The sequence below is a fragment of the Formica exsecta genome, unplaced genomic scaffold (genome assembly GCF_003651465.1).
Source record: "Formica exsecta isolate Colony F162 unplaced genomic scaffold, ASM365146v1 scaffold29, whole genome shotgun sequence".
NCBI classification, from domain to species: Eukaryota; Metazoa; Arthropoda; class Insecta; order Hymenoptera; family Formicidae; genus Formica; species Formica exsecta.
This window is the reverse complement of record NW_021850161.1, coordinates 204,016-230,976: the sequence shown is the minus strand read 5'-3', so window position 1 is coordinate 230,976 and position 26,961 is coordinate 204,016. Positions and strand designations below refer to the sequence as shown.

The window sequence follows — 26,961 nt, the reverse complement described above, 5'->3', positions numbered from 1 at the left end:
CGCGTATTTTCACAAATACGGGATCGTATATTTTATCAATTGATGAAGCATTTGAGCGAATTTTGTTGACGCATTCCAATGAGATTTTCCATGAGAAATTTGATTTGTTATCTTTTAGCAAAGACCACATGTACAACGATAAATAAGCGTAATAATTAATGTTACAAATGATATTTTATGGACTAGATCGACTTGCTTTATCGGGCAAAGTCGATGAAAAATCCACGACGATTATTAAAGTTTTACCGTGGATGCAGATTTTACTGCCGAGATAGCTTCATGATACACACAGTAGCTTTGTTAACTCAATATCCTTCTGATGGGTATTACTGTCATCGTAATTGTTAGGATCCCGATCCTATAAACATACTACTAACAACGTTAGCAATTTTGAGAGTGTGATATTTTTTTAACATATCCCTGGGAATTAAATATTTTGGAATCTGAATTGACGCAAGAATAATTCTTATTAATTCGCGCGAAAAATTCAGAAAGAATTAGAAGATCATCGTGAAATCGAATGCGTGCGCGAGAAAGATGCTGCGTTGCTTAAAAAAATATTGAGATTCTTCTAACATAATATTCAATCATTTTCTTTTTTCGTGAAAATGATAAGAAATATTGTTTACGGTTTTGAAAGTTTCTTTTTAATGTAATTTTCAGCGATTGTCGTGCTCAAAATTATCGTGCATGTTCCTTCTCGATTAATATAAATCTGCTTGCAAGCGCCAAGTGGCATGTTATACGCAGATGTTTCTGTGTGTGTTTCGTGTGTGCTTATACAGAACTGACGTTGATGCCACTCGTGAAATAACATTTGTTTTGTAATTTTTCGATCATATCGTCGAACAAATCAATGTGCTTTGTCAAGTTATAAATTTAGCAGTCTCTCTTTTATTGTTACATAATTATCCGTCAAATATATTATTGATATTATATATCACCGTTGATTAATGCCATATATGTATATATAACTATGTTTTTTTACCTTTCGATGTGATCTTGTTACATTCATATATACATTAAGGATATGATACATGATCAACTTGATAATTTTAATTTTTATAGATGATATATAACTTGCAAGTTATAGCTCGTTTCTTAATTCTTCATACATACATATTTCTTTATTTATCTTTAAAATAGTTGAAAAATTGAAACATAATTTTAATAGAAATATAATTTTTAATAATGGATCGAAAATATTTCATTTTTAATAAAATTCTTGAAAAAATTTGAAATGTACGCATTGAAACATGTGCCCGAATAAATAAAAATAAATATAGCGTATCTTTCTGTACTCGAATCATTCAGAGGCGAACCAGCCAAGATGGACAGCATCAATTGGAGCAAAGCACATCCTTTTCGTTTTATCGTCAAATCAGGACGAGTCTGAAGCGCGGTAACTCGAACCACGTTGCGGTGATGAGGAACATGCAAAGAGCATTAAACGTTCGACGTCGAGCACCATGACATACGCATGGTTCATGGATGAATATAAATTATTTTTTTATAGACGTCCGTGAGATTTTGAAATCAATAAAATCATAACATAATCAAATCATAACATACGCATAAAATCGAGCACATGCGTAACCTCAGATCTGAAATGTTATCGAATTATATCAAAGCATACGATGTGTTGTAAAAGTAATTATTAATAATCTTATCATGAAGCTGATTGTATATAAAAAGACAAAAACGCAAAATGTATATTGTTTGATATTTAAATTAATAATATTCTGAATAATGTGTGATATATAAAGATAAAATAATATTGGAGAGACTTATAATGTATTAATTGAGGAATCTACAATTGTTCTTATTATAATTGTCCTTTAGATGTCATTTGTAGATACAACAATAATGCAATCGAAATACATTCATAATCTCAACAAAATAAGATTGGAAACAAAAAACAAATTAAAGATGAATGTACTTAACGAATTCTCGCGATTTTACCTATTTATTTAATATTAACACACTTCATCTAATTAATTATTTATTTATTATCAAAGATATAATGAACAAAAAGTATTTGGCTTTATAAAAAAATTTATAGTTGACATACGTATGTAATTACTCGCATAATTCTATGCGCGCTGCATTTATTTTATCGGTGTGGACACGATAATCGCTGAGAATCAAAATCAAATGAAAAATTATGTCGCAGACATTTATGATGTTATTTAATCGTGCAAGTGTGCCAAGAATTCGACAAAAGGCAAGTGATTCAACGAAGACATATATTTATTATGATCTGTTAATCCATGCGTCTCTTCCATTTCGGCATTTGCTCGTTTTATTCTGTCATTTCAAAGTGAATGAATTCTTTTGAGCATTACATTTTATCCTTCGACGAACAATATAATTCGCAAATTTAATTAATATATTAGTAACATTTTTAATCATTAAGTACTATCACTTTTTTCTAAATCACTAACATTAGGATAAGTCTATGGGTATGCTTGAATTTAATTTGTGATAGTATTTAACGATTAATGAAGAGATATTGAATATATTTTTTAATGATTTAATTCATATTTCTATTGGTTTAGATTATTTCCGATACTAAACAGTCGGTGGATCTTTATCACCAACTTACGTATTATTGTAAAACGCGAATAATATATTATTTTGTAATATAACCATTATCTCATATATGTGTATAAAAGCTATATTTTCTTAATTCTTGCATTTTCTACTATTTTTTTGTATTATTTGTCTTCGAATATCTGACAACATTGCGACTGAAATGATTCCTGGATATTTAGATGGATTTATAAATATACAATATATATATATATATATATTTGAAGAATTGGGAATGGGGAAGCTGGGTTGGAGAAATCATATGTATACGGCAATCGACACCGATGGACTAGTTGTATCGATTTTAAAGCTTGATACTTTATGCATTAGCTTAAACGAAATATTCGAGCGCTTTTTTCTCTTAATTGTTAATTAATTACTATCTTCGAAGTTAGTGTGTTATTAGAAGAAATATATTGCTAGCCAAATTCATGACACCTAGTCCATTCCTGTCTGTCCGAAAAACTACCGTATAATAATGTTAATTAATTTCAGTAACGAAGCGATCCTTCAATTATGTCACGAATGAATTGTCATTTAATCATGAGAATGTTTGGCAATATATAAATATACATATATATTATTTAAATAAAGTAATTAGAATTATTTTTATGATTATCGCTATTATCGTCGTCGAGCGATGTACAATACTGATTCTCGTATACATCGCAAATTATTATATTCTTTATTGACGTTCTCCTTTTACTACAATCGTATATTTTTTGTTATTACAAAGAGAGATTTAATATTATTATCTCAAAAATAACGCTCTCTGCTAAGTATACCGAAATTTCAATCATTGAATTTTGAACTGTTGAAACATTTTATCATTATAAACCATTAAATCAACCGTCTTAAAAAGATTATTATCTGTAGTACTTTATATATATAACCCTCTTTACCCTCGATCACTTTATTTTTGCTTTATTTTAACGAGTTTCTTATCCTGGTTTCTTTATTTGCTCCCTTTCAGACTCATCTGTAGACAAGTGAACGGAGATAGTTGTAGAAAAAGCGAAAAGAGAGCGAGAAAAATGATTGCGGGACACAAATATGACTGGCCTGACGGGCAGTTGGTGCATTTATAGAAATCTCTGGAATTAATGTATGAAAAAAGCATTAATATTAAGTTTGTTGTAAGTCTAAACACGTAGCAAATAAGTAAAGTGTGCTCGGAATTGACAGAGTGCTATCGATATATCCCTTTTACACCGAGAGAAAAATTAGTTCGATTTTATATTTCATTTAGAATTTTTGCAAAATGACTAAAAATGATAGAAACAAAATTAAAATTAAGGAATCATGTTTCAATTTGGGCAATTATGAATTATAATAACAATTATATTTGCTGAAGAAAAAATATTTTCCTCTCGGGTGTCTTTTTTTAAAGATCTGTTATCTGTAAAATCTCCCCTTCCCCCGCAAGAAAATTCTTATTTATGTATTTAAAACTATTATAATTTAATATAATTGTTCTCAAAGTTAACAATTATATTATAAATTATAAATATTTAATGTAGTACGAATCTCAAAATTTTCAGAAATATTTTAGAAGATATTTCTTTCAGATACATATCACGCATATATAATTTCGTAATAATAATTGAGACAATTACACTTGTTCATACATCTTTTGTCAGATTTTTGTCAGGGAGAATTTCAAAATATGTTTTTCAACTCGATTGCTTCGCTGCTGCTTTCGGCAACGAGTGCATTACGATTAAGTTATTTATTTTTTTCTGCTACCCGTTACTGCCTCGTATATCAATTAAGATATTATTCCGTGGCTATTAAGTACATGCAACGGGCACTTCCGCAAATCTATTTGCGGATACTGCACACTTTCATATATGTACTGTCTGTGCATATAGACTCTCTAAAGATCTTCCATTCAAATCTCTTTCTTTATCCTTACAGTTTCGAAATAATATAATAATTATAAAATTGTGAGTATAAACGGTCGAGCAGCGGTGTTTTACTTACACATTATTTTATTAAAGTGTATGTGTGTCCTGATTGCGGAAAATAATTTGTCATTCGATAGCGTGCGCGTTTAAATGTGTTTAAGTTTAATACATAGTGGATGTCTTCCGGGAAATACATCCGCGAAACGTGAATGAGCAGAGATCGTAAGTGCTGAGATATAAATTGCAGTGGAAGGTGTTAGCGGTAACTAGCAATTACCTCAATTGATCTTGGCATAGATATTTTAATATGAGACTTGCCTCAATTGCCACGAGTTAATTGTTCTAACAGGCGCAAGTTTCTGTTTCTGTGTGCGTATCTCTGCCATTGAAACTATCGAATTCGTCGCGATAATTGCATTATCATTCCATATGCGTAAATACGCTGTCTCGAAATTCTTGCATAATTCTTGTACATTCTTGTATAAATCTGAGCATTCTCGATCTTAAATCACCCGCAATTTAGCAAATTGTCGTGTACGATAATGAAGTGTTAATATTAATAAGAATTCTGTGTACATATAATTGCTGTAAAAAAAAAAAAAAAAAATTAGTTTGAGAAACATTCCTTTTACGATCTCGATAATCTTTCAACGTTCCCAATTTCCAGTTCGAGTTTCGTTCTTTCCATCATTGTAAGTGAATATTATTTTTTCGTGTATATTTCTCGTTCACGCAGTATTAAAACCAAATTCTCTTTCGAAAAACAAGAAGCGACCGCGCGAATGTGACGCAACACGCAACAGCGTAGCAGAGGACACTCGTAGTCCACAAATAATTTGGGAATAGGTCTAAATCGTAGAAAAAATTTAATAGGATATAAATATAATTATGCAATAATTGAGGAGGATAAAGGAAATACGGTTATTGATCTTTCATAATGTGATATAAATTTCCCTTATCTTTCCTTAGTCTTTTTATTTTAACATAAACTACTCTAATATTATAATTATATCAGAGTGATTAATATCGTAAATTAAAGGTAAATGATTAAATTGCAAACGAGTAAAAGAATTGGCACATAACGAAGAACATGTATTATTTTAAATAATAAATTATATTAATTAATTATAGCGTTCTACATTCTTTTTCCATATATAAATTCAAGAAAAATACACAATTCTTGTTGGAAAAAAGACACTATTATTTTAATGATTTAATTATTCAATTAGCACAACATGCGAATGTAGAATGTAGAATGAGGGGCCAATAACCATACATATTATACATATTGTGAAGTTAATAATATATAAAATAATAATAAAATTCTATTATATAATGGATATCATACAAGAAAGAATCTCATTACGATTTCACGTAACAATTGAAATGTAATTTGCGATATGCGTGATATTTATGCGAGGACTCGGTGCGCTTGAAACCATATTCAAGTGTCGCTCTCGATGTTCCATCTGTACATATTTACAGAATGATATTATTTGTATGTATAAAATATAGATATATTTATATATGTATATGTATACATATAAAAAAAATAGCGCATCTATTCAAATATAGATTGCTGAATACTCGGCAACAAGCGTATTTTGTGAATAAATTAAGATTTTTCGTCGAAAAGTAAAATAATCTTAAAAAAAAGATATGTGTCGATATATTAATCCCTTTTTTTTCATTACAAGCTACTAAAAGTCAAAAGAGGTTTAAGTTTTCGACAAAATAATTCTTTTATCACAAGTACGCTTGTTATCGAACAATCGCTATATGCGCGCGATCGTGCATGGTGTCTTGCATTTTCTTTTTTTTTTCTTGCGATATTATCGCGATATCTTCATACCTCGTTAGGCGGATAGTTTATTCCAGCCCACTGATGTACGATAACGAAGAATAAATTATTGTTGCGTTCTATTTATTTATAACGGAAATGATTTTCTTTTTTTTTGTATTTGCCCGTCAGAAAGAGTCCCAAATTTGCCTCGTCACATAATGTAATGCTGCACAATTTATCGTATCTATCGACGGATATCAGCTTCAATCATAGATTAGTCTTGAATCGCTCTGAGATTGTAACGTGAAAATATTACTGCAGAAAAGAAGGTGAGTATCCAAAGCAAGATAAGAATAAAAGCATGAACACGAAAAAATTTGTCATATAATTCACATTATAATGCACTCCAGCACAAACTCACTTTTAAAATTTATCTATTCGAGAAGATAATAATGTAATTAGTATTTGTATCATTAAATATTCCATATTAAGCCGACGAATTTCAAATCATTTCGGATTACAATGTCATTATAATTATTACTTTAATTAGAGTGATCCTACATAAATGTCGAAGAAGAAGCTATCTAGAAATTAACAAAGTACAAAAAAGCAGGAGCTAATGAGATGGTTAAGATGACTCAGCTTACCTATAAAGGTTCACATCGATGAAGCAGAATTAGGACAGAGTTTCAACCTGGCTGCAATATATTCTGCATAAGGTAAGTATTATTTCACAACGTATACACAATATATTGCATACTGGTCGAACGAATAAAACGTCAATGAGACTGTTAATTTACAACGCAGAGTTAATCGGTCGTTGAAGTACATATAAATATATTTGTACGGAGTAATTTAACTTTCACCCCGAATATTTCGGACACACAAAAAGTAGCGCGTTATTATATAACGCGCGATTTCGTTATAGATAGATTTTCTTAATTTTTGCGAGACCCACTTTTTTCGAGTTTCGTATATAAATATTAAGTGATGCATCTAGGAAATAAACACAGCTTTAATCCGAGAATAATTCTTCCATTAGAACCGTAATTATCATAATTTCGATAAATAAGTAGATTACTCCTTTTGCCAAGCGAGACGATGATCGCGTTTTTCCTAATTTGTAACGGGCCGTAAACGCGTACTTTCTCAAGCTGCATGCGCTAGTTTCGCTCGTATCTAGATCTATATTCATCTTTTATGCAGTAATAAACTGTAAATGGACAATAAAAGCATTACTCTCAGGATAATGCGGGGGATTCTTTATTTTAAGAAATATTGTATAAAATTAAGATATACCATACATTGTTTTTATTTTAAAAACTATTTAAAAAAATATTTTGTATTGAGAGATTTGTAGATATATCAATTATATTAAAAAAATTGTATTTTATTATCGTATATGTTTTACTTTAATAGTTGTCTTAATAAATGATGAAATTGAGAGAAAATAAATATTATATGGTACTAATTATTTTTAAACCACTATTTTTGAAAGATGTTTTTATAAAGTTTAAAAATATAGTTTATATTTTAAAATATATTCTGGTATGTCGTTTTTAGATTGCTTCGACGAGCACGACAAGCAGATGCCTGCACGCGTCGTATTTATCGATCTTTTCGTTTGATCGGTGTTTAAAAAGAATACACGGGCAAGCATACTCGAGCAAGTGCTTCGAGAGACCCGGCCGTATATGAGTCAAGGCTGTCGGGGGACCCTTACCTACTTTTTCCTTATATGGTACTGAATCGGACCGATGACTGTGTAACTGATGAGATATAACGGCCAATCTTACGCAAAGCGCGCTATGCGTGGCGATTTTGCGCAAATTAGACGCGGATATATTCGATTTTTATTGCGAATTTTCCGTTGTGCAATACGTATCGTAAAAATGCTTATTGTAGAAAGTTGCATTCGTCGCAGACGCAAAAAAATGCAATTTGATATCGTTCGATTTTGAGGAGAATTGAATTAGCAATTGGTTCTAATCAATTTAAATTATTGTTACGCGTTTTTAAAGGAAAGAAAAAAAGCTGAGAGTGCCATCCGAGTCATAACGGCTTGACCATGACACGAGTTGACTCAAGGAGATCGGGTGAGGTACCTATAAATTGATCCCAATGCCAAAATTACCAGCGTGGCCGGTTCCTAGCGCTTTCCGATCGAAAACAGAGGTGTCGTTTTCGAAAGTCAACCTTCTCTCGTTATTATACTCTCACTCCGTTTATAGACAAATAAATCGATCGTTTTAAATGTCACTCGCGACCGCGATGATCTTCAAGTAGGTGATTAAGATCAGAGTAAGAAATCATATGAGATAATCTATTATGTATTATAAATTGATGATTAAATGCAATGAATAAATCAAAATATATGTTAATAAAATTGGTGTGTTTAAAATGAATTAAAAAAAATTCATCCAAAAATTGTTTGTTTTGTTTTACATTTGCGTATCCTGCTTTGTTAATTGTTATTTGTTATTTTTTAAATTGCACTATTTTACTAACAGAAAGTTAAGTGATTATTTTTTTTTTTTTTTACACATATAACAAAAGACTTAAAGACTAAAAACACACGACGCGTGATACATTTCTCATTAAAAAATCGATATTTTAAAATTATCATAGAATACTATATATATAGAATTTACAAAAGATATTTGGGGCCAGCAGAAAAATACGATACTTTGCGGTGTCCATTAAAAGATACGTGTTGGACTACGTTCCAACACCTTGTAAGTCTTTGTAAGCATCGTTTCGGGAATTCGTTGCGACTTTGACTTTGCCCTTTGAGTTTCGCGGACACCGGCGCAACTGCCGATCGTGATTTTTCACCATGTCGTTTTTCGCAACAGCTCAAATGGTTTTCCCCTGTGATCGGAACAGAGAACTCGGCACGCACGCACATCCGTCATTCGCGCGTCCGCGATCTAAAGATAATCCGCGGGCGGTGGCCGGTGTACGTTTTCACAGATCCGTACGTAGAAGATCCGGACGGAGGGGTATACGGTGGCACACGACAGTGGTAGGGATCGCAGACGGCCCCTACGTCGTCCTCGACGATCTCGAGGAACATCGCGAAGGAGAAAAGGTGGGAGCCACGACGAAGCGAGCTCACCGAGCGCCTCTCTATCGCCCAGTCGTGACTTAGCCCGCAGGTCGAACACATCCCGGACGACGACAAATACGAACGTGAGTACCTGAGTAACATGTGGTACGTGTTCTGGAGCACGTCCGCGAGGAAACCGTAAAATGCAAAGCAAAGAAAAGAGGTCTCTCCCCGCGTCCCCTGTATGGAAAGAAGTGTGGCATTCGCATGCAAATACTGTGCTAAGTGATATTTTCGCAGGGACCTGGTTTGCCATGGTAACGTTCAGCAGACAACTTGGTTCTTACGTAAATGTCACTCACTGTCGTTTACATTCGTGTTCCACATTTCAACGAAATTTCAATAAATTTGAGTAAATACGCTTCGTGAAGGTTGAATCTCGAGAATCCGCGAAGATATATCAGTATTTCGACCTGGTATGTATAAAATGGGTTTTTCATCAGAGGAATTTCACAAGGTACAACAAGATTGGATATCTGTGAAGAACGGAAACCTATGAATCTTCAACTCAGCGGGTATTCGATTTTAGTCACTTCGATTCGATGTGGAATGCGTGACTGTTCACTTTTAAATACAAAGACTAATATTCTTACATTCATATTTCGAAAGAAAAAAAAAACCAGTCTGTTGGATATTGAATTGGCACGTTAGCGCATTAAACGATCGAATGAGTTTCTAAAATTATTTGATGCAAAAATAGTATTGCTAGGCTAATTTAAAATTAACAATGCCTGATGTTAAATTATAATGTTTAACTCAAAATTAATTTACAAATTCTAGAGAACAGATAAAATCTTAAGTAATAAGAAAAAAATATACTGTAAATCTCGTTAAAATTTTGTAAATTGCATATTTTATTTATTTTCCAACTAAAGATATTGTACAAAAAAAAAAAAATTTAAGAACCGTTTATAAATATTCTTTCGGCAATATTTGTTTCTGGAACAAAAGATCTTTAATATATGACGACAATGTTATTTAAAAAATTGATATCGCTTAACTTGACTGCACATCCGATATAGATATAGCCTGGAAGATAAACTATTACGTCTCATTTAGGAGTTAATCATCACTGAACAATAAGTGACGTGTGTCTATGGACAATAAAAAGTGAAGTAACTCAATTATTTCATCGGCGTCGAACAGGATTACCTTCGTTCTTATTTTGGAACTCTCGATAGAATGAGATCATTAGCGATTATCAGATGTGTACACGAAACATATAAAATTTTATATAAATACGAAAATTTGAGAGTTTAAAAAAATGCAATACTCATATATTCAATGAATTATTATTGAGTTGTATTATTTAAATACCTATAAAAAGTATTATAAAAAGAACGATCGATTTAAATCTTATATTTATATATATATATACACGATTTATTTTAACTGAATGACATTATAATCCTATATTTGCGGCGAAATTGTGAAAAGAGAGGAAAAGAATTCCGCAAAAATATATTGCGATAACGGGTTGCCATAGGTTAAGGGGCGCTCCTGGAATGCAGTGACTCATAAGAATTTTTTTTTCGTGTAAAAACTGTGACAAAACATTGTTCAGAGTTTCAATCTCATTTCCTCGTGATATACAGATAAATTTTTCTAACCTATTTCATTAAATTGCCGAGCTAAGTTTTACCCAGAAAATAAACTAGCGTTACTAACGAGTTGCACGCTATCTTATATAGAATAAAAGAAACAGTATCACGCCACCACAAATTACATATATTATACTTAGAATTATGTTATATTCGTTAACGATGCCACAAGTGTCGTTAAAGATATTTAAGAACTTCATGTGACAACTTTCAGTTAACTTTCTGCAATTTGGTGAAAAGCTATATAGTTTAGGATTAATAGTTAAAATTAAAGATTACAAAATATTCTTTTGATATATATAATAATAATCATAAATATAATAAACTATTGTATGGAAAAAAATTAATATATAACTGGTATATAATATTGAAAGATTGTCTGAGAAACTTTAACGGACAGCATATTTTTACCTTTCCTTCTGCATAGTTTCTTTACAATCGGAATATTAAACGTTCTGTATTACAATTCGATAAAAAAAAAATAGCCGATGATTCGGCACGCACGCGATCATTTTTCTTTCATGCGTAACAGGATACCGCCAAGTTAAGTCACTCGGACGGTGCGTTTAGGAGCCAGCGATGTTCGCTATGCGTAACCCGAAATGGCTTGGCCGTCAGCAGGCGGCAACGATTCTTGCCGCCCTCCTCTCGCTCTTGATACGTAAAAATAACCCTCGCTTGCGATACGCAAGTTTTTGGATCAGAGAAACATGTGTTTCGACAAATCAAATTTCGCTGGTCTCTCTCGGTCCAACTTTCGATTTATAGCAAAAATTCTTCATCATGTTCTATTAATTATTATTACAATGAGAGAGAAAGAGAAAAAGAAAGAAATTTCTCATAACTTTTATTTGTAAAAACATTGTAATACCGACGAGAAAACGCAAGAGAAATCGACAAGCTCAATCATACTGATTGTCTCTTCTCGTACTTGTTTTGTCAACCACGCGTAAATATTTATAAAATCGACATATGATTATTATGTGATTATGATTATATGACATGGCATGTCTCGTTTAACTTCGCAGAATCTTTCGGTTAGTATTTCTGCTGCTTTAAACATTGCGCCAACTACATTTCTCTTTCGTTGCTTACCCAGCATCTCTGATTACCAGCTGGCTTGGAATCCTGCGCGTATATTCACTTGGATAGAAGATAGCAAGGATGCAAAAATGCAGTTCAACCATGCAATTGCAATGGCGCAGGCGCATAGGATTCCTGTAGTTGTAGTTCTTTGACAGATATTTCAACACGCATTGATATGAAATGACAATTTTTCATTACTCGTTTTATTTATATCATTCGTAATATTTCGTATATTTTTATACTTGGCAAAATGTAAAAATCATTAATGGTTCTATAAAAAATAAGAAAAAATAAGAAAGATTATATAAAGATCAAATATTTGTGCAAAATAATAATGACAATAATATGATAATAAGAATAATATAGGAATAACTTTCAAGTGAAAAAACAGGTAAAATTAAATTATTGTAACATGTGTTTCGAGTGATTAGTATCATTAACATCAAAATCCCATTCATCATTTCATATCACTATCAATGTTTGTCAGGTCATTTACAGTTGGCATTTCTCCTTTAAATGTATCGTAAAGAATTGTTCCGTCATTGAATTTCAAACCATGTGGCGATACTGTCTCAAGACGGAGTCTCTTCACGGTTATTCGTGGCTACTCGTAAAATGATTTCATCGAGGGAGGTAAATGGCGCGTGCGTCCCTGGCGCGTCTTCGTCCTCTTGGTCGCGCCATAAAGAAACGTCCCGCCGTTCAGGAACGGCCGTATAAACTACGGATGCAGTCGCGACAGATTTTTGTTCCTGCACATACCGGGAACCGCATACCTGACCAACGTCACATCACGAAACAACGGAGCGAGGATGTTTGATATCGCGCGCGCGAGCGAGCCTTTCTTCACCGGCCCGGGCCTTCCTCAGCGAGAAGCCGACTCTATAAATAGGATATCCGGTCGCTCGCTAATTATACACGCCTATGCGCGCCCGTTTGCCGAATGGCGAATCCGCGCGAAAGGCGCCCAGAATTTTCTCAATCGACGCGAGAGAATCTTATTTCCGCGCGTTTCCTTACGTCTCGTATCTCCCTCTTAAGCGGGGAGCACACACTTTTGTATAAGCGCATAATCATAAGCATAAGGAAATTGATTGGTCCATTTCGTTATGCATAAGGAAATGGACCAATCAATTTCCTTATGCTTATGATTATGCGCTTATGCAAAAGTGTGTGCTCCCCGCTTTATCCTTGAAACGCCGTCGTAACAGAAAGGATAACGGCCCGATCGTGCGAGAGACGATATATCCTACGGTCAATATTGCTGCGAAGCGGCAGGTCGCATTCCTCTCTTCGGACCAAGAAAATTACTGCCCGCAAAAAATGGAATATAGTTAATCGCTCATCGGAGCGCCTTAGGATTCGGTTAGCACGGTACAAAAGAAAAGAATCTTAACGCTAATTGGATGCCCATGGCTAATTGCCGTGGTGAAATAATCAATGACAATTTTTTCCTGAGTCACTATCAAGTATAATTAATAAAAAGTATTATGTTATCGAACTTAATAATTCGCCTGATATGATGTAATAATTCTTATTGATGTAAAAGGCATATTTTTCGAATCGATATAATATTTTAGTTTTACAGTATATTTTTTTTATACACAATTCTTTACAACCGTATAAATAATCATCAAAAGATAGTATCTATATTTTAGTATACGTATATAAATACCTGCATGTAAATACTTGAAAAAAAAACGTGTAAATTCCATCGTAGATTTCATTTAATTAATTTATATTTTCGATGTTACAGATTTACTTCTAGTGAACGAGTGAAGAAACACAAATATCACCATGGACGCGATCAAGAAGAAGATGCAGGGCATGAAGCTAGAGAAGGACAACGCGATGGATCGCGCGTTGCTCTGCGAACAGCAAGCTCGCGACGCTAATGCACGAGCTGAAAAGGTACAAATACTGCTTAAGAAAATAATTTTATTCAACTTTTATTCATTTATACAAACAAATGTACATTAAATTAAACAATGCCTTCCTAAAATAGTTGCGATAATGTCAAAAAAGATAGTGAAATGATGTTCACTTACACAGGCTGAGGAAGAGGCTCGTGCTCTCCAAAAGAAGATCCAGACCATCGAGAACGAGCTTGATCAAACTCAGGAAGCTCTTATGCAGGTCAACGCAAAATTGGAAGAGAAAGACAAGGCTCTGCAAAATGTAAGTCAAGCAAACATTGTTGTTATGTTACTCGGCAAACGAAAAAGTGTTCGGCATTGTTGTCCAATCTATTCTACGCTCAAGCGAGAAATAGATTTCATCTACAAATTTATTTTAGTTTAGTCATGAAGCTCAAATATTTGTATGACGAACGATCTTACTTTCTGATATTCTGATATATTCGCAAATATTCTGTACACGAGAGACTTGAGTTGCCCTCATCAAATTATTTATACAGCGTTATTAATATGAAATTCGGATGACATTCAAAAAATTATAAATCCTGGAAAATGTAAAGAGAAATATTTGGTTTTCGCGTTTCACATTTGTATTCGCACGAAAAAAATAAGAAATATGACTCAACTTTCTTTCTATGAAAAGATCCACAAACGAGATAAAACATTTCACTTGGCAAAATCAAATTTTGTACTAAGAATTAAACCAATACGTGTAAGGTAATATTATACAAACAAATCTGAATTCGTGCGTTAAATGTTGAGAAATCTCATAGAATCGAACAGAGGACTTCTTGACCGAGATCTTCCCAAAGTTAGCCCCCCCCCCCCCACTTTCACTGTTGGGAATTTTGTTTACCAGTTGTTTGATGGTTGATTGGTATTTGTTTGGTACCGCATTCAAAACGTTTAGTAGTTGTCCGTTTTTTTTTAGAAAATCGTCAACAAATTTTTAACCTTTCTTTAGCCCTCCCACTTTGACAGTTGGGAATTTTTTTTTCAAACAGATTTTCCAGCAGTCATAATTGGAAGGGGGGCTAACTTTGGGGAGATTTGACCGAGTCACAAGGGAACGCAGCACAGCATGCGCTGCGGTCCAAATTACCGACAACTTCACAGTGCAAGTGCGCGCTGACCGATGGCGCCACTAAGCTCGCGCAAGCGCAATCTTTGCCGAAAGAGCGGCGCGTCCACTTGTCCTTTACCAACAAACAGCACAGTCCGTGATATGCGTAAATTCCGCGTCGTCCGCTCGGAAATCTTCGGATCTCCCCCTACCCGCGCCGCTGGAACCGCGGCGGTGGGGGCTTTGCTCTCGCTCGCTGTACGCGCGAGCGAGACAGACACACAGTGCGCCCAGTGCACGGCGTGGTTCAGCGCGTTACGTTTCTCTTGCGTCGCGCGTGTGGGTGAGACGATATCACACCGGCACACTGTACGACGTGACGCGAGGAAAAACGTGCGCCGCGATCAGTGACAGACAAAATGGCGGAGTGCCTGGTGCAGTGGTAGTAGAGCGGTGCGTATCGCGCGGACTACGTCAACGTGTGCGACGTAAAGGGGAGGGGGGGAGGACGGAGGGGTTAGATGTAACGAGAGCCCGACAACAGCTGGTCGGTAACCATGGAACGGGCGCTCTCGACGACAACGAGACGTCGCGGTCACCAACACCATCCGCGACACACCACGCGTCGACGTCTCGACGCCTCCAGCAGAGGACCCGCGCAGTGTGGCCCTGCTGGTACCATCACAGACACCACCGACGACGAGACGTCGCTCGCCGGGGTGACCGTCGACGCGGTCGACTGTCGTCTTGGTACGACAGAATCCCCCTGTCCGCCCGTGTCGCGTGTCACGCTCGACACCAGGTGGCTAACGAGAATCAGCGAGACCAAGACGAAGGATACGAGAATCAAGATCGACGAGAACGATCGTAGAGACGATGACGTTCGACAAAGGCTCGCGCAGTGTAGCCTGGACGTTCCCGCGCTCGGCGAGAGCAAAAATGCCTGCGAGAGACGCGACGAGACGACGAGTAAGAAGAAGGAGTCCTCTCGATCCAGCGAGGAAAAGGCTCCCGATGATCGCGAGAGCGATCCGCGGAGTAAGAGCAACTCGCCCGAGCCCGAGCACGCGGTCGCGAGGGCTCGCGGTGACGGGAACTCCGACGACGAGTCGGCCAACGTCGAGGAGGACCCGGAATTAGCTGAGCTGGCTAAGCTACGTTGCCCCAGCGAGCGAGCGGAGGTCCAGGCCGAGAGGGAGGCCCGCAGACGGAAAAGATGCGCCGATTATCCCGGGCTCGCTTTCGGCTGCTCCATATTCTCCAGCGACACGATGATGAAGTTCAGTTTGATAAAGAACGAACTGCAGAATATCATGGGCAATCAGCTGAAGCGGGTCAGTATCGCGCACGTCATAAGACGATGAATGACAATGTATGGCCAATAAACGGCCGGTAGGTAGGTAGATAAACGCGATCAAGGTCGTCACGTGGCGAGACCTTGATAGCACCGGTCAAGAGGTCATCAGGGTCGCGTGCGATAACGTGGATTCAGCTAAAACGCTCTGAAATCGAAAAGACTTTATTTTCTTTCCTCGAATATTCTCGTCGAAATTGATTCTTGAAAGTTTGATAAAATGCGATGACTTATTCTCTTGAGGAAGATTAATCAAAAAGTCGACGCTAATGAAATATGGACGAAAAGGCAGTAAATAACAAAATATCGGAATATAATATAAATTATTCGATTTTATCCATTCGATGCTCCGTTAAATTAAAATTATTTATTACAGTTTCTATTATCTCGAGTATTTACATTATCTCACCTAAAATAGAGATAATTTATTCGAACAATACGCGAAATATTTGAATTTCGGACTTTATTTGAGTGTGATATAAATATTCGAGATGAGATAAAAACTGCAATAAATAACTATAATCTAACTCGAATCTAAATTCGAGTAACAGATGAATATTTTTGGTATTCAAATATAGAAAAATTTTCCCTCACTTTTCTAAATAAAATCTAATTAAAGTGTTAAAAAACGTAATGATATAAATTTCTCTTAAGGGGATCCTTAAGAGGACGCCGGACTGTCCTGTTTTACTGGCCATAATAATTAATATTTGCTTAATATAAAAGTTTTGCAGTTTGTATGTCCAAAATGTGCAAAATTTTGCACACCGAAATGTTTTTTACTAAGCTTCTAAATACATTTTTAAACGTTCACCTATATTCTTTCATGCAATTCCGAAGACGAAGTTATTCTATTTTGGGCATACAAACTGCAAAACTTTTATATTAAGCAAATATTGTTACGATCTGACGCAAGAAACCGGTAAAAAAAACTGTAATTTTTTAGTTTCTTTTTGTTTTTAACATAAACTCGTGAAGTCTCATCTTTGTTTCAATACTTAAATCGTGGAAAAAGATTTATTTAAAGCTAGTTTCCCACGATGCGATTTTTCGTGCAAGTTTACTCGCGAGGAGCCTTTCCTGCGTCATTTTTCAAAATTTTTTTTTGAGGAGCAGCGCACATATTATCATCCGTTTCATCCGCTAAGCTAGCTTTGCATCTCGCTCCGTGTGAAGCGAAAACCTGCAGCGCGCCCAGCTTAGCTTTATGTAATGTAAAGCGCAGGGCAGCAAGCAGCAAATCATGCATGCTATCCAACACGAAAAATCGCATCGTGGGAAACGGGGTTTATTCTATTCAACTAAAAAAAAAAGATTTCGATGTGCAAAATAATAATCTTTTGGTCGGTAAAACAGACGAGAGGTTGCTCTCAAAGCGCTATATTGCCCGGCAACAAAGTTCAACGTATACGAGAGATGTCTGTTTGATATAGAATATTAAAGTATCTCTAGAAGTAGATGACCGCTTCTTTGTAGGATTAGGTGCCTCTCGGTCCTCTTATTAAATTGTAGTTCCAGCATACGTGGAACTTTGATATTAAATTTTTAAACACGATACAACGTGAACGCAATTTAGGTTTATAGATCCGTTCTTCAACCCACCGCACGTGGTGTTGCAAACTGTTTTCGTCAGCAGTCCACGCTCTAAACACACTTTCGAAGCGATACACGCGAAGCAAGGAGGGAAACTGAAAATATCTACTTGAAAAGATCGTTGAGACTCTGGAGTGTAAGCACTATAAGGAAAGGAGGTCAAGCGTCGCCGATTCTCGATAAAATACTCACGGTATAGATGTCGTCGAGGACACCCGTGGCTGCCACCACCCAGCCGGTGTTCAGGTTGCTGCTATAGTACTCGATATTGTAGCCGACGATCTTGCTCTGGCCCTCGTGGCCCGGGCTCCACGTCAGGGTGACCGAGTTACTGGTGGCGTTAACTATTCGCGGCTTGCTCGGATTCTGCGGCAGCGCCGACATGTCGGGCGTACGGTGAAAGCTGGCGCCGGAACTCACTGTCAGGTAGGCCGACCACGAGGTGTTGCCGGACCGTCCTGTTTTACCGGCCATAATAATTATATATTTGCTTAATATAAGGGTTTTGCGGTGTGTACGTGCAAAATAGGATACCTCTCCACTCGGAAATGCATGAAGGAATATAAGTGAACGTTTGAAAATGTATTTGAAAGCCTAGTAAGAAACATTTCGGTGTGCAAAATGTTGCATAGTAAAATCTTTTTTATAAAGCTTCTAAACTCACTTCTCGAAGTTCACTAATACTCTTTGATAAAATGCCGAGTGCGGAGTTCACTTGTTAGGCACGTGCAGGTTGCAGGTTTTTTATATTAAGTAAATGTTGACGGCAGAAGCCGATAACAAAACTGTAATTTTTTAATTTTTTTTTTACTTTTCATATGAAATCATAAACCCCGCACTCCGTTATTATGTATACTTTAATTATGGAAAAGGATTTGTTGATATCTATAATCAACAAAAATATTTTGCAATCCTACTAATATTCGCATTCTGTCGGTATCCGGCATCCTCTTAATTCCGAAAAAAGATTTAGTTTCTTAAATTGTAAGTAAAGTACTTAATTTAGTTTACTAACTTCATTCGATTCTTTAGTTATTATTTGATCGATACCAAGACAGTGTAGATAAAATATCAATTTGATTCCAGATCATTAATCGCAATAATTAACGCGTTTTTCGCTTTTCGTCAATATTCTAGAGATATAAGCCGATTCATAAATAAATTAAAATTTCATCAGAAGAAACGCCTCGGGCGATAGCCAAGAGAGTTCCTAGAAAGGTTAACGATGCGTTAGTTAGTACATACAAGATCCTCTTGGCGACGGGCAGCATTTATTATTAGGGTTACTGAACGGGGACAATGGGTTACGCGCACATGATTCTCGTGCTCAATACACCGGTAGAAAGTCGTCGTAAATTAGATAATGCATCATGCACTGTGTCTGTTCTAACTCGAAAGGACTTGTCAGATTATTTCTTTCATATCAACGTTTATTTAGTTTTACGAAACTTTTTTTGTCATGGTGGGGTTAATACGTCACATGAGCTTTCTCAAAAGCCAAATTGATCAATTTCTTTTTTTGCAAATTTCGCATGATTAATGCTCCTAAACTAAAATTAAGAAATGAAAAAAAACTGGTGTCGTTCAGTTTGTCATCTGAGAGATTCATCTATGTCATATATTTTGTCTCTACTTTAGTTTTAAGTTTTGTTTTCTGCTAGATAATGCATCGCATATTGAATTCAAAAAGGCTATTCGCTTTCTATATTTCTTCTTGAAGTAGAAATCGACACGTCATAACGTCGCATATTGTGTCAATTATAATTCAAGCATAAACGTTTTATTCAGTTCCTCTACTATCGTATAATGCATCACGCGTTATGAATTTTGATTTGAACAGGACGTCAATTTACTCGTTGCAATTGTTTTCGTAGCTCTCTTTGTGCAATCAATATTCGTATGTGGTGCCGCTCTACGAGCCATATTTTATTAGTTATTGTTCATGAAAAATTTTATATTATATTTATTAAAAATTATTAACTATTATCAAAGAATATATTATACATGTATATGAATAATCAATTAAGACAAACATCATTCGATCACGCATCCATTTTCTTGGAAATGTCTTTTTTTGGAAATTATACTTGACACCAGGAAAACTTTCTCTATTTTATCAATTTTTCTCTAATTATATATGTTTCTCTAAAAAATGGACAGGTCATCATCTATTTTTGATTCTAGAAGAATGTAAAGCACCTAATAATAGCTGGAATTGAAAAAAGCCAGAACAAAAATATCTCTCTCGCTTGCGTCAATAGCTGCATTAAAGCATATCAACCGCATATAATAGGGTACACCGCATTACGGTATATCGAATCATAGGATATTGACAGGTATTATATGATGCTTCGATGCCATCCGGGATCGTGACACTAATCTTACTTATAGTGCATAAAACCAGTCAAGAAAAAAAAAATAACGGTAAAAGGAAGATAAAAAAAGATCATTTTATTTAAAATGTTTGCGTAATTCTTTATCGAGAGATATTTTGTTTCTTGACTTGGAAATCTTATTAAAACGTTAAATGTTTAAAGTTCATCAACGAATTCTGTATTTTTTATCCTGAGAGAATCAAATTTATTCTAATAATCTGTCCTTATTTTCTTGCCGATAATATCCTGTTAAATAAAGTCTCGACGATGATTGACACTTCTTACTGATCGCCGTCATCGGATAATGGGAACCCACGATCCCCTACGGGATGTTCCTCTCGACGATGCTTCCGTCGTTCCTTTTTTTCGGGGCCCCACCCTTTTATATACAAGTTCGGCGCGCCTGCACAACCTAACACGCAATTCGTCAACATTCTAAAAATACATTACGGCCGTGATCCAGCGAGCAAGAAACTTTTATTCGGGACTACGAGATCGGATTGCGTAAGCTCTCGCGGAGTCTGTGTCTGTGAATAAATCCGGTACGTTATATGCGCGTCTCGAAAACGCACCGCTGAAAATCAGCTCTAGTGCAAAACGCCTACGCGATATCAAGAATATCGAACATACGGCGATTCTATTTCGCATTTCGCGAGCGAAAATCTTCCAGTATCTGTATCATATATTTTTTTTCAAATTAATTAAAATTATCGGATGCTAAGATTATTATTGTTTTATTATTATTTTTTTTTTTTGTAGGATACCGAGATTATTATTATATTTTATTTTTTGAGAATGTGAATATATGTATCATTGAATGCTAATCACGTTTTATTCGGATATAAAAATGTGAAAAATGCAAGAACTTATTCTAATTATACTTTCTGTATTCGCGTTCAAGTTTGTAAGCCAATTTCATGCATCATTTTTCACATCTTTATCACTGACAAAATGTTTTTTTAAGAGCCTCGAGCTTCTCTGCATGACAATATAATTTCTCACACTGTTGGAAAAATACGTGAAGTCATTTAAAAGGTAAATTAGGACATTTTTGGACACATCACGCACACTCACAACTGTCAGTTTCGACTTTGTACCTTCAGATTTCTACCTGTTTGGAAAGTTGAAAGTTTTTTTCGTATAATAGTCCTTTAAAAAAAAGTTTTTCAAACAGGTAGAAATCGCCTTGTATTTCAATCCTATTTTCTTTCTTAGAATTTCTCAGTTAATATATTTTTAGTATAGCTTCACGTATTTTTTCAACAACGTAGGGAATCGCTATATTGTAGAAGTTTGATATCCTCCGAATAAAAATTCTGACACGTTTCAACCGAATATCATACCACGATCAACATAATCGAATTCTACACGCATTTGTATACTTGACGGATTTTCAATCAATAGACATTTTTGAAAATGAGTAATAATCTTAAAATATACAGTAACAATGAAACGTTTAAGATTTGCTATTGAGATGTGAGTTGAGTTAAGGCTGCGCGTTTCAGTCCATGCCCATGTGGCAACGTTAGTATATTCTATTTTTGAAACTTCCCTAGTATATCTTTCAAGCAGTCCCTCTGACGACGCGGTCCGTTGTTCGAGGAATCGTGCCTTAAAATATTGCATTAAAAGATAAAAAAGTATCAATAATCAAAGACGCATCAGCGTGAATCGAAAACACCCTTTTATCCCCATGCTTGATACGGGAATTTGGAACGCGCGCTAATTTCGCTTGATTTTTTCGCGCGGTAATCTTTGCAGATCTTTTTCATTGCTATTCCTAGTTCTCTTATCGGCTTTGCCCGCCGCATTCCGCGATTTCTCGCTATTTCGACACGCTACCATCTACAATCGATGTGCACGGTTTACGACAAATTAATGTTCTTTCTTCGCCAGGTGAAAGCCAAGATGACGTTCGCGATCATACAATGTTTTGCGAATTGCTGTATAGGTCTGTTCCTTTCAGCTGCAAATTGTTTGCTTTGTAAATTAAAAGGAGGAAGAAATCAACTAGGAAAGCAACTGGAAAGAACAGACTTATAAATAAATAAATTATAAAATTTTTCGCACACAACATGATTGGATCAATGCCAAGTTGAATACCAAAGAAACAGACGTGAGCACACATTCCTTGTCGGATTCTTGCATTAATAAAGTTTACAATTGGAATTAACACAATGTGTCGAATAAAATATCTGTTTATGTGAAGTTATATCAACTGGATTAATTTGATTTCGCGGATATCTCCTCATAAAACGATAATAAAAAATGTTACGTAAACAACGAGACGCGTTAAAACGAAAGAGATTATCGTATAAAGGTAATAATCTCTGTATTAATTATGAAGCATTATGAAATTAATATCATCTGTGGTAATGTTTGGAATTATTTAACATGAAATTAACAAACTGAAAATCTTCAAGAAAAGCAATTTCGTGAATCGTATAGAAAGATAAATATTATTTTGTACATTATAATTATACAGAAATCTTATATAAATTTTTTTTAAAGAGAAGATTTAATTTTTTTCATCAAAATATGTAAAAAATTATAGGAATTATATGAAATTGAAAACTAAAGTAAGATTAATTTGTATTATGCGAAATTAATCAAAAATATAATTCGCGATAACAGATATTAATTACGATCGCGTGAATGTTGCGACTTCAATTAAAGATCAACGGTACATCACAAATTATGAGCTTTATATGGAATTACGCAGAAGTAGAACAGTACAATAAGGTTTCGATATAATATGCGTTATTCGTTGCATTGATAACGCATATTGTGAAAACACGCAATTATATATAACAAATACAATAGCAAAAGTTGCAATTGAAATCCTAGTAATACGTTTATCCTTGTACATTCCACTTCAATGTATTATATATATGAACATCAGTAATGCTTATCGTCCATTTCGCATATTTCTACAATGACGTGAGATTTGCATCATATTCAATTTGACCAAAACATATGAAATACATCGTAATCGTAGTGCCGAGTGCATCGCATAAATTAGAATGATATGAATTAAGGACATATATATAGGCTTTTCAAGATACAAAGTATACTTTCGCAATGTATGCTTCACGACTTGCTTATTTATATTTTGATCATTTTTAGAAATTAGTGCACAACATTCTCTAATAAATTGTTTTATTTTTTTTTTTAATTTTAATACTTATAATTATTAAGTCTTTATTTTTCTCAGTTAATATTCAAAAAAAAAAAACAACGATAATTCAGTTCTTAAAATTAAAAAATTAAAAAAGGTTATCGAAAGATCAATTGTGAAAATTTTATCCGTTTATATCCTACTTTTGAAATGAATTTGAGTAGCTTAATGCAATTGTGCGTTATCTGTCACTTATCTATATTCTGTTTCGTAATATTGCATTTCGTAAGACGTAATTCAAAAGTACGAAAATAACCTTGAGAATTATCTAATTGTAGCTTTCCTGCGACGTTAGTTTTATTTATCTGTCACTTCCGTTATCATCAAACTATATAAAGAAGTCATATTATACACATAAACACATATTATAAAATTTATGAATAAATATAAATATGTATATTATAAATTACATCTAATGTGTTGACATTAAAATGTTTTGATAACGTCCTTATGCGAAGGAATGCGTATAATTTAGATGTCATCACACAAAGTGCCACATACTGAATATATATTAAATGCTTTTACGCGAGGTCGTAACGCAACCTATAAACTACAATTGTGTGTTACTGGAAGGACGGAATAATCATGTTATAATTTCTAAAGACCTATAAATAGTCCCGTGAAAGCCGCTTATAAAAAGCATTCAATGTAGAATGTTACACGTGTCAATATCTTATTCGAGTGACGCGCGATATATTGGACCATGCAATCTGATTAGACCGTCTCTTTACACCGCGAAGCTTGCAATACTTGAAGTACAAGTATTTGAATTTTCCATTTCAAGCATGAAGCAATACATTTCTCCACTGAGAAAAAAAAGTTGTTAACTTGACTAAATCCGTTCGACTGATTACCATTTTTTAAATTAAAATATTTAAATCAAATATGACATATTAAATCTAACACGACGTATATTTGACTTAAATATTTTAATTAAAAAAATGGTAATCAGTTGAATGGATTTAGTCAAGTTAACAATTTTTTTTTTAATGTCAAATTGATCGGAAAATACATTGAAATCAAATCTAAAAGTGAATTCGATGTAAAGTAAAGGTATAATTGGATTATTTACACCATTAAATTATTTCAAAATGTATATCTTTGCACTGAATTTATCTTTACTTTTCTAAAATCAAGAAAATTTTTTTTTTTGAATATTACGCGTAAAACGTGAATAATAATTCTGCATAAGAAATTACAAATTTTATCATATAATATTTAATAGAATATAGTTATTTAATTACAGCTTGAGTAAAAGAAAAGCAGTTATTATAATTATTAATGGCAGTATTATTCAATCCTTATAAATCATTAGAAAAACATTAAAATTTGTTGAAGTTAATCGTATAGTTGTAGAAAATGTATTACCTAAATCAATATTTTCTTTAATATCTTACATTGTAATTTTATCTGCATAGTTATTATTCTATGCAAATCTATACAGGGTGTTTAAAAAAAAAGGTAATATATTTTAAGGGGATTTAGTATGCCCAAAAACAAGTCGAAAAGTCTTAATAAATATGGGTCCTCAAATGAACAGTTTTTGAGATATATCTATTTTTTTTGTTTTTGATATTTTTATTTTTATAAGCTTTTTTGCTGTTTAAAATTTTTTTTAAAATTATAATTTATATAAAAAAATAACAACTGGTGTTTAACCTTATTTTATTAGAAAAGATGCTCAAAATGACCTTCTTCCATGTCTAAGCAGACCCTGCATCTCCGCAAAAAAAGAATCTCGAGCTCTTTCAAACACATCTAGATTCATTCTGATTGTGATGGAGGCTTGTACATATATGATGTTTTATTGCGAATATAGGTGAATTAAGTTAAATTATGGATAAGTTAAGTTATGAGATATTACAAATATCTCAAAAACGGTTTATTTGTCTTTTTCTGTTTATTAAGACTTTTTTAACTTATTTTGGGCCATACTAAATCTCCTTAAAATATTTTACCCTTTTTTTAAACACTCTGTATAATGTACTTTATTATTATTACAAGAGACAATACACACATACATACCACGGTAGTTGAGGACAATGACCAACGTATCGGAGATTCCATTTAAAAAACCGATTCGACCGTGCAAAAATTACTTTCCATAATTATCGATCCCACTATGGCAAGGCTGCTCTCACCTTTCGTTGAAAAAACGCTGATCACGAAATAAGCAGTTTGCTTCGAGAAATAGAGAGAGAGAGAGAGAAAGAAAGAGAAAGAAAGAGAGAGACAGAGAGAAAGATATTGAGATGGGAGGGGAGAGGATGCTTCGAAACAACGTACGAATTGTTGTCAGGCCCGAAACGATTCGAACGGCTGGGCGCGCTCGCCACGGGCGCGGTATTTCCGGGGCTCTGCGCGCGGCGACACGTCGATCGGCGTAGCGATACTCGGGCACGCGCGTGCGCGTGCGCCCCCCGATTTGTGGCTTTGTCGCGCGGTCGCGCGGGGACCACGCGGCGACGCTCCATCTCGCGGCGGGCGTGACGCCGCCGTTACCGTCTGCTCAAAGGATGCATCGTCGCGCGTACACGGAACTCGCGTTTGAAAGAGGAGAGGAAAAAAAAAATGATATACTACCGTTTCGCGCAGCGATCTCCGCCCTTATTAAGGGCCGCCGGAGGGACTACTTGACGCACGAAAGGACGCGACGCGCACGCGCGTCTCGACCGGTCGCGGCCATCTTGCGCTCCAGTCAACAACGGCGGCCGCAGCAGCAGTCAGTGGTCGTCGTCATCGTCAGTGCACGACAGCTCCGGTGTCTCTACACGTAACATTCTGTCTGTATCGCACGCGCGCCGGTCGTCTCGCACATTCGCGACACACACGACATACCCGTTCTCACGTCGTCATACTGGGCATTAGTCCTCTTACCTGCCGAATTCGCGTGGGAACGAGCGGTGGAATTCCAACGGGAGGACCGGCTCGCCGTCGTCGCCCGAGCAGTCGAACGTGTGTGCGGTGTTCTCTCTCTCTCTCTCTCTCTTTCTCTCTCTCTCGCGAAATTCGATTCGCGGCGTTTTAACGTGACACGCTAGATCGCGCGGGATCCTCTACTGGTCAGCATGTCGGCGCAAGTGCAGGGCACTCTCCTCGACGTGCTCAAGAAGAAGATGAGACAGACGAAGGAAGAAATGGAGAAGTACAAAGACGAGTGCGAGGAGTACCAGAGGCGGCTGCAGGTGGAAGTGATGCGTCGCGAGGAAGTGAGTGAATCGAGAGAGATCATGCTCCTTTGGATGTCCTCTTTCTGCCCGCGAGCACCGACCCTCGGGAAGCTTCCAGCGCTCCTCCCTTCGTCCGCGCGATCGTTCTCTCTCTCTCTCTCTCTCTCTCTATATATATATATATTGGATGATTGCATAAGTTCGTGCCCGATTTTCATAGATGGCATTAAGTTA

The 26,961-nt window shown here is 35.4% G+C and overlaps 2 protein-coding genes across 21 annotated transcripts in view; both read left to right on the top strand.

Moving 5' to 3' along the window:
* The window catches only part of LOC115237308 (phosphatidylinositol 4-phosphate 5-kinase type-1 alpha), a 38,319-nt gene extending 33,213 nt beyond the window's left edge, over positions 1-5,106 (top strand). Inside the window, exon 19 of the mRNA XM_029810266.1 lies at positions 1,315-5,106. Coding sequence (XP_029666126.1) covers positions 1,315-1,473 — 159 coding nt within the window. The 3' untranslated portion in view covers positions 1,474-5,106. The remainder of the gene's footprint in view (positions 1-1,314) is intronic.
* A 4,209-nt stretch (positions 5,107-9,315) lies between these two features.
* Positions 9,316-26,961, top strand: part of LOC115237297 (tropomyosin) — a 47,395-nt gene continuing 29,749 nt past the window's right edge. For 7 of the 20 annotated variants that reach the window (XM_029810248.1, XM_029810253.1, XM_029810247.1 and 4 more), the window contains exons 1-3: positions 9,316-9,474; positions 13,835-13,989; positions 14,131-14,256. In XM_029810248.1, coding sequence (XP_029666108.1) covers positions 13,876-13,989; positions 14,131-14,256 — 240 coding nt within the window. In that variant the 5' untranslated portion in view covers positions 9,316-9,474; positions 13,835-13,875. Of the gene's footprint in view, positions 9,475-13,834; positions 13,990-14,130; positions 14,257-15,242; positions 16,392-26,239; positions 26,767-26,961 lie in introns of those variants that run through there. The other 13 variants (XM_029810244.1, XM_029810242.1, XM_029810241.1 and 10 more) reach the window with 13 other exon arrangements.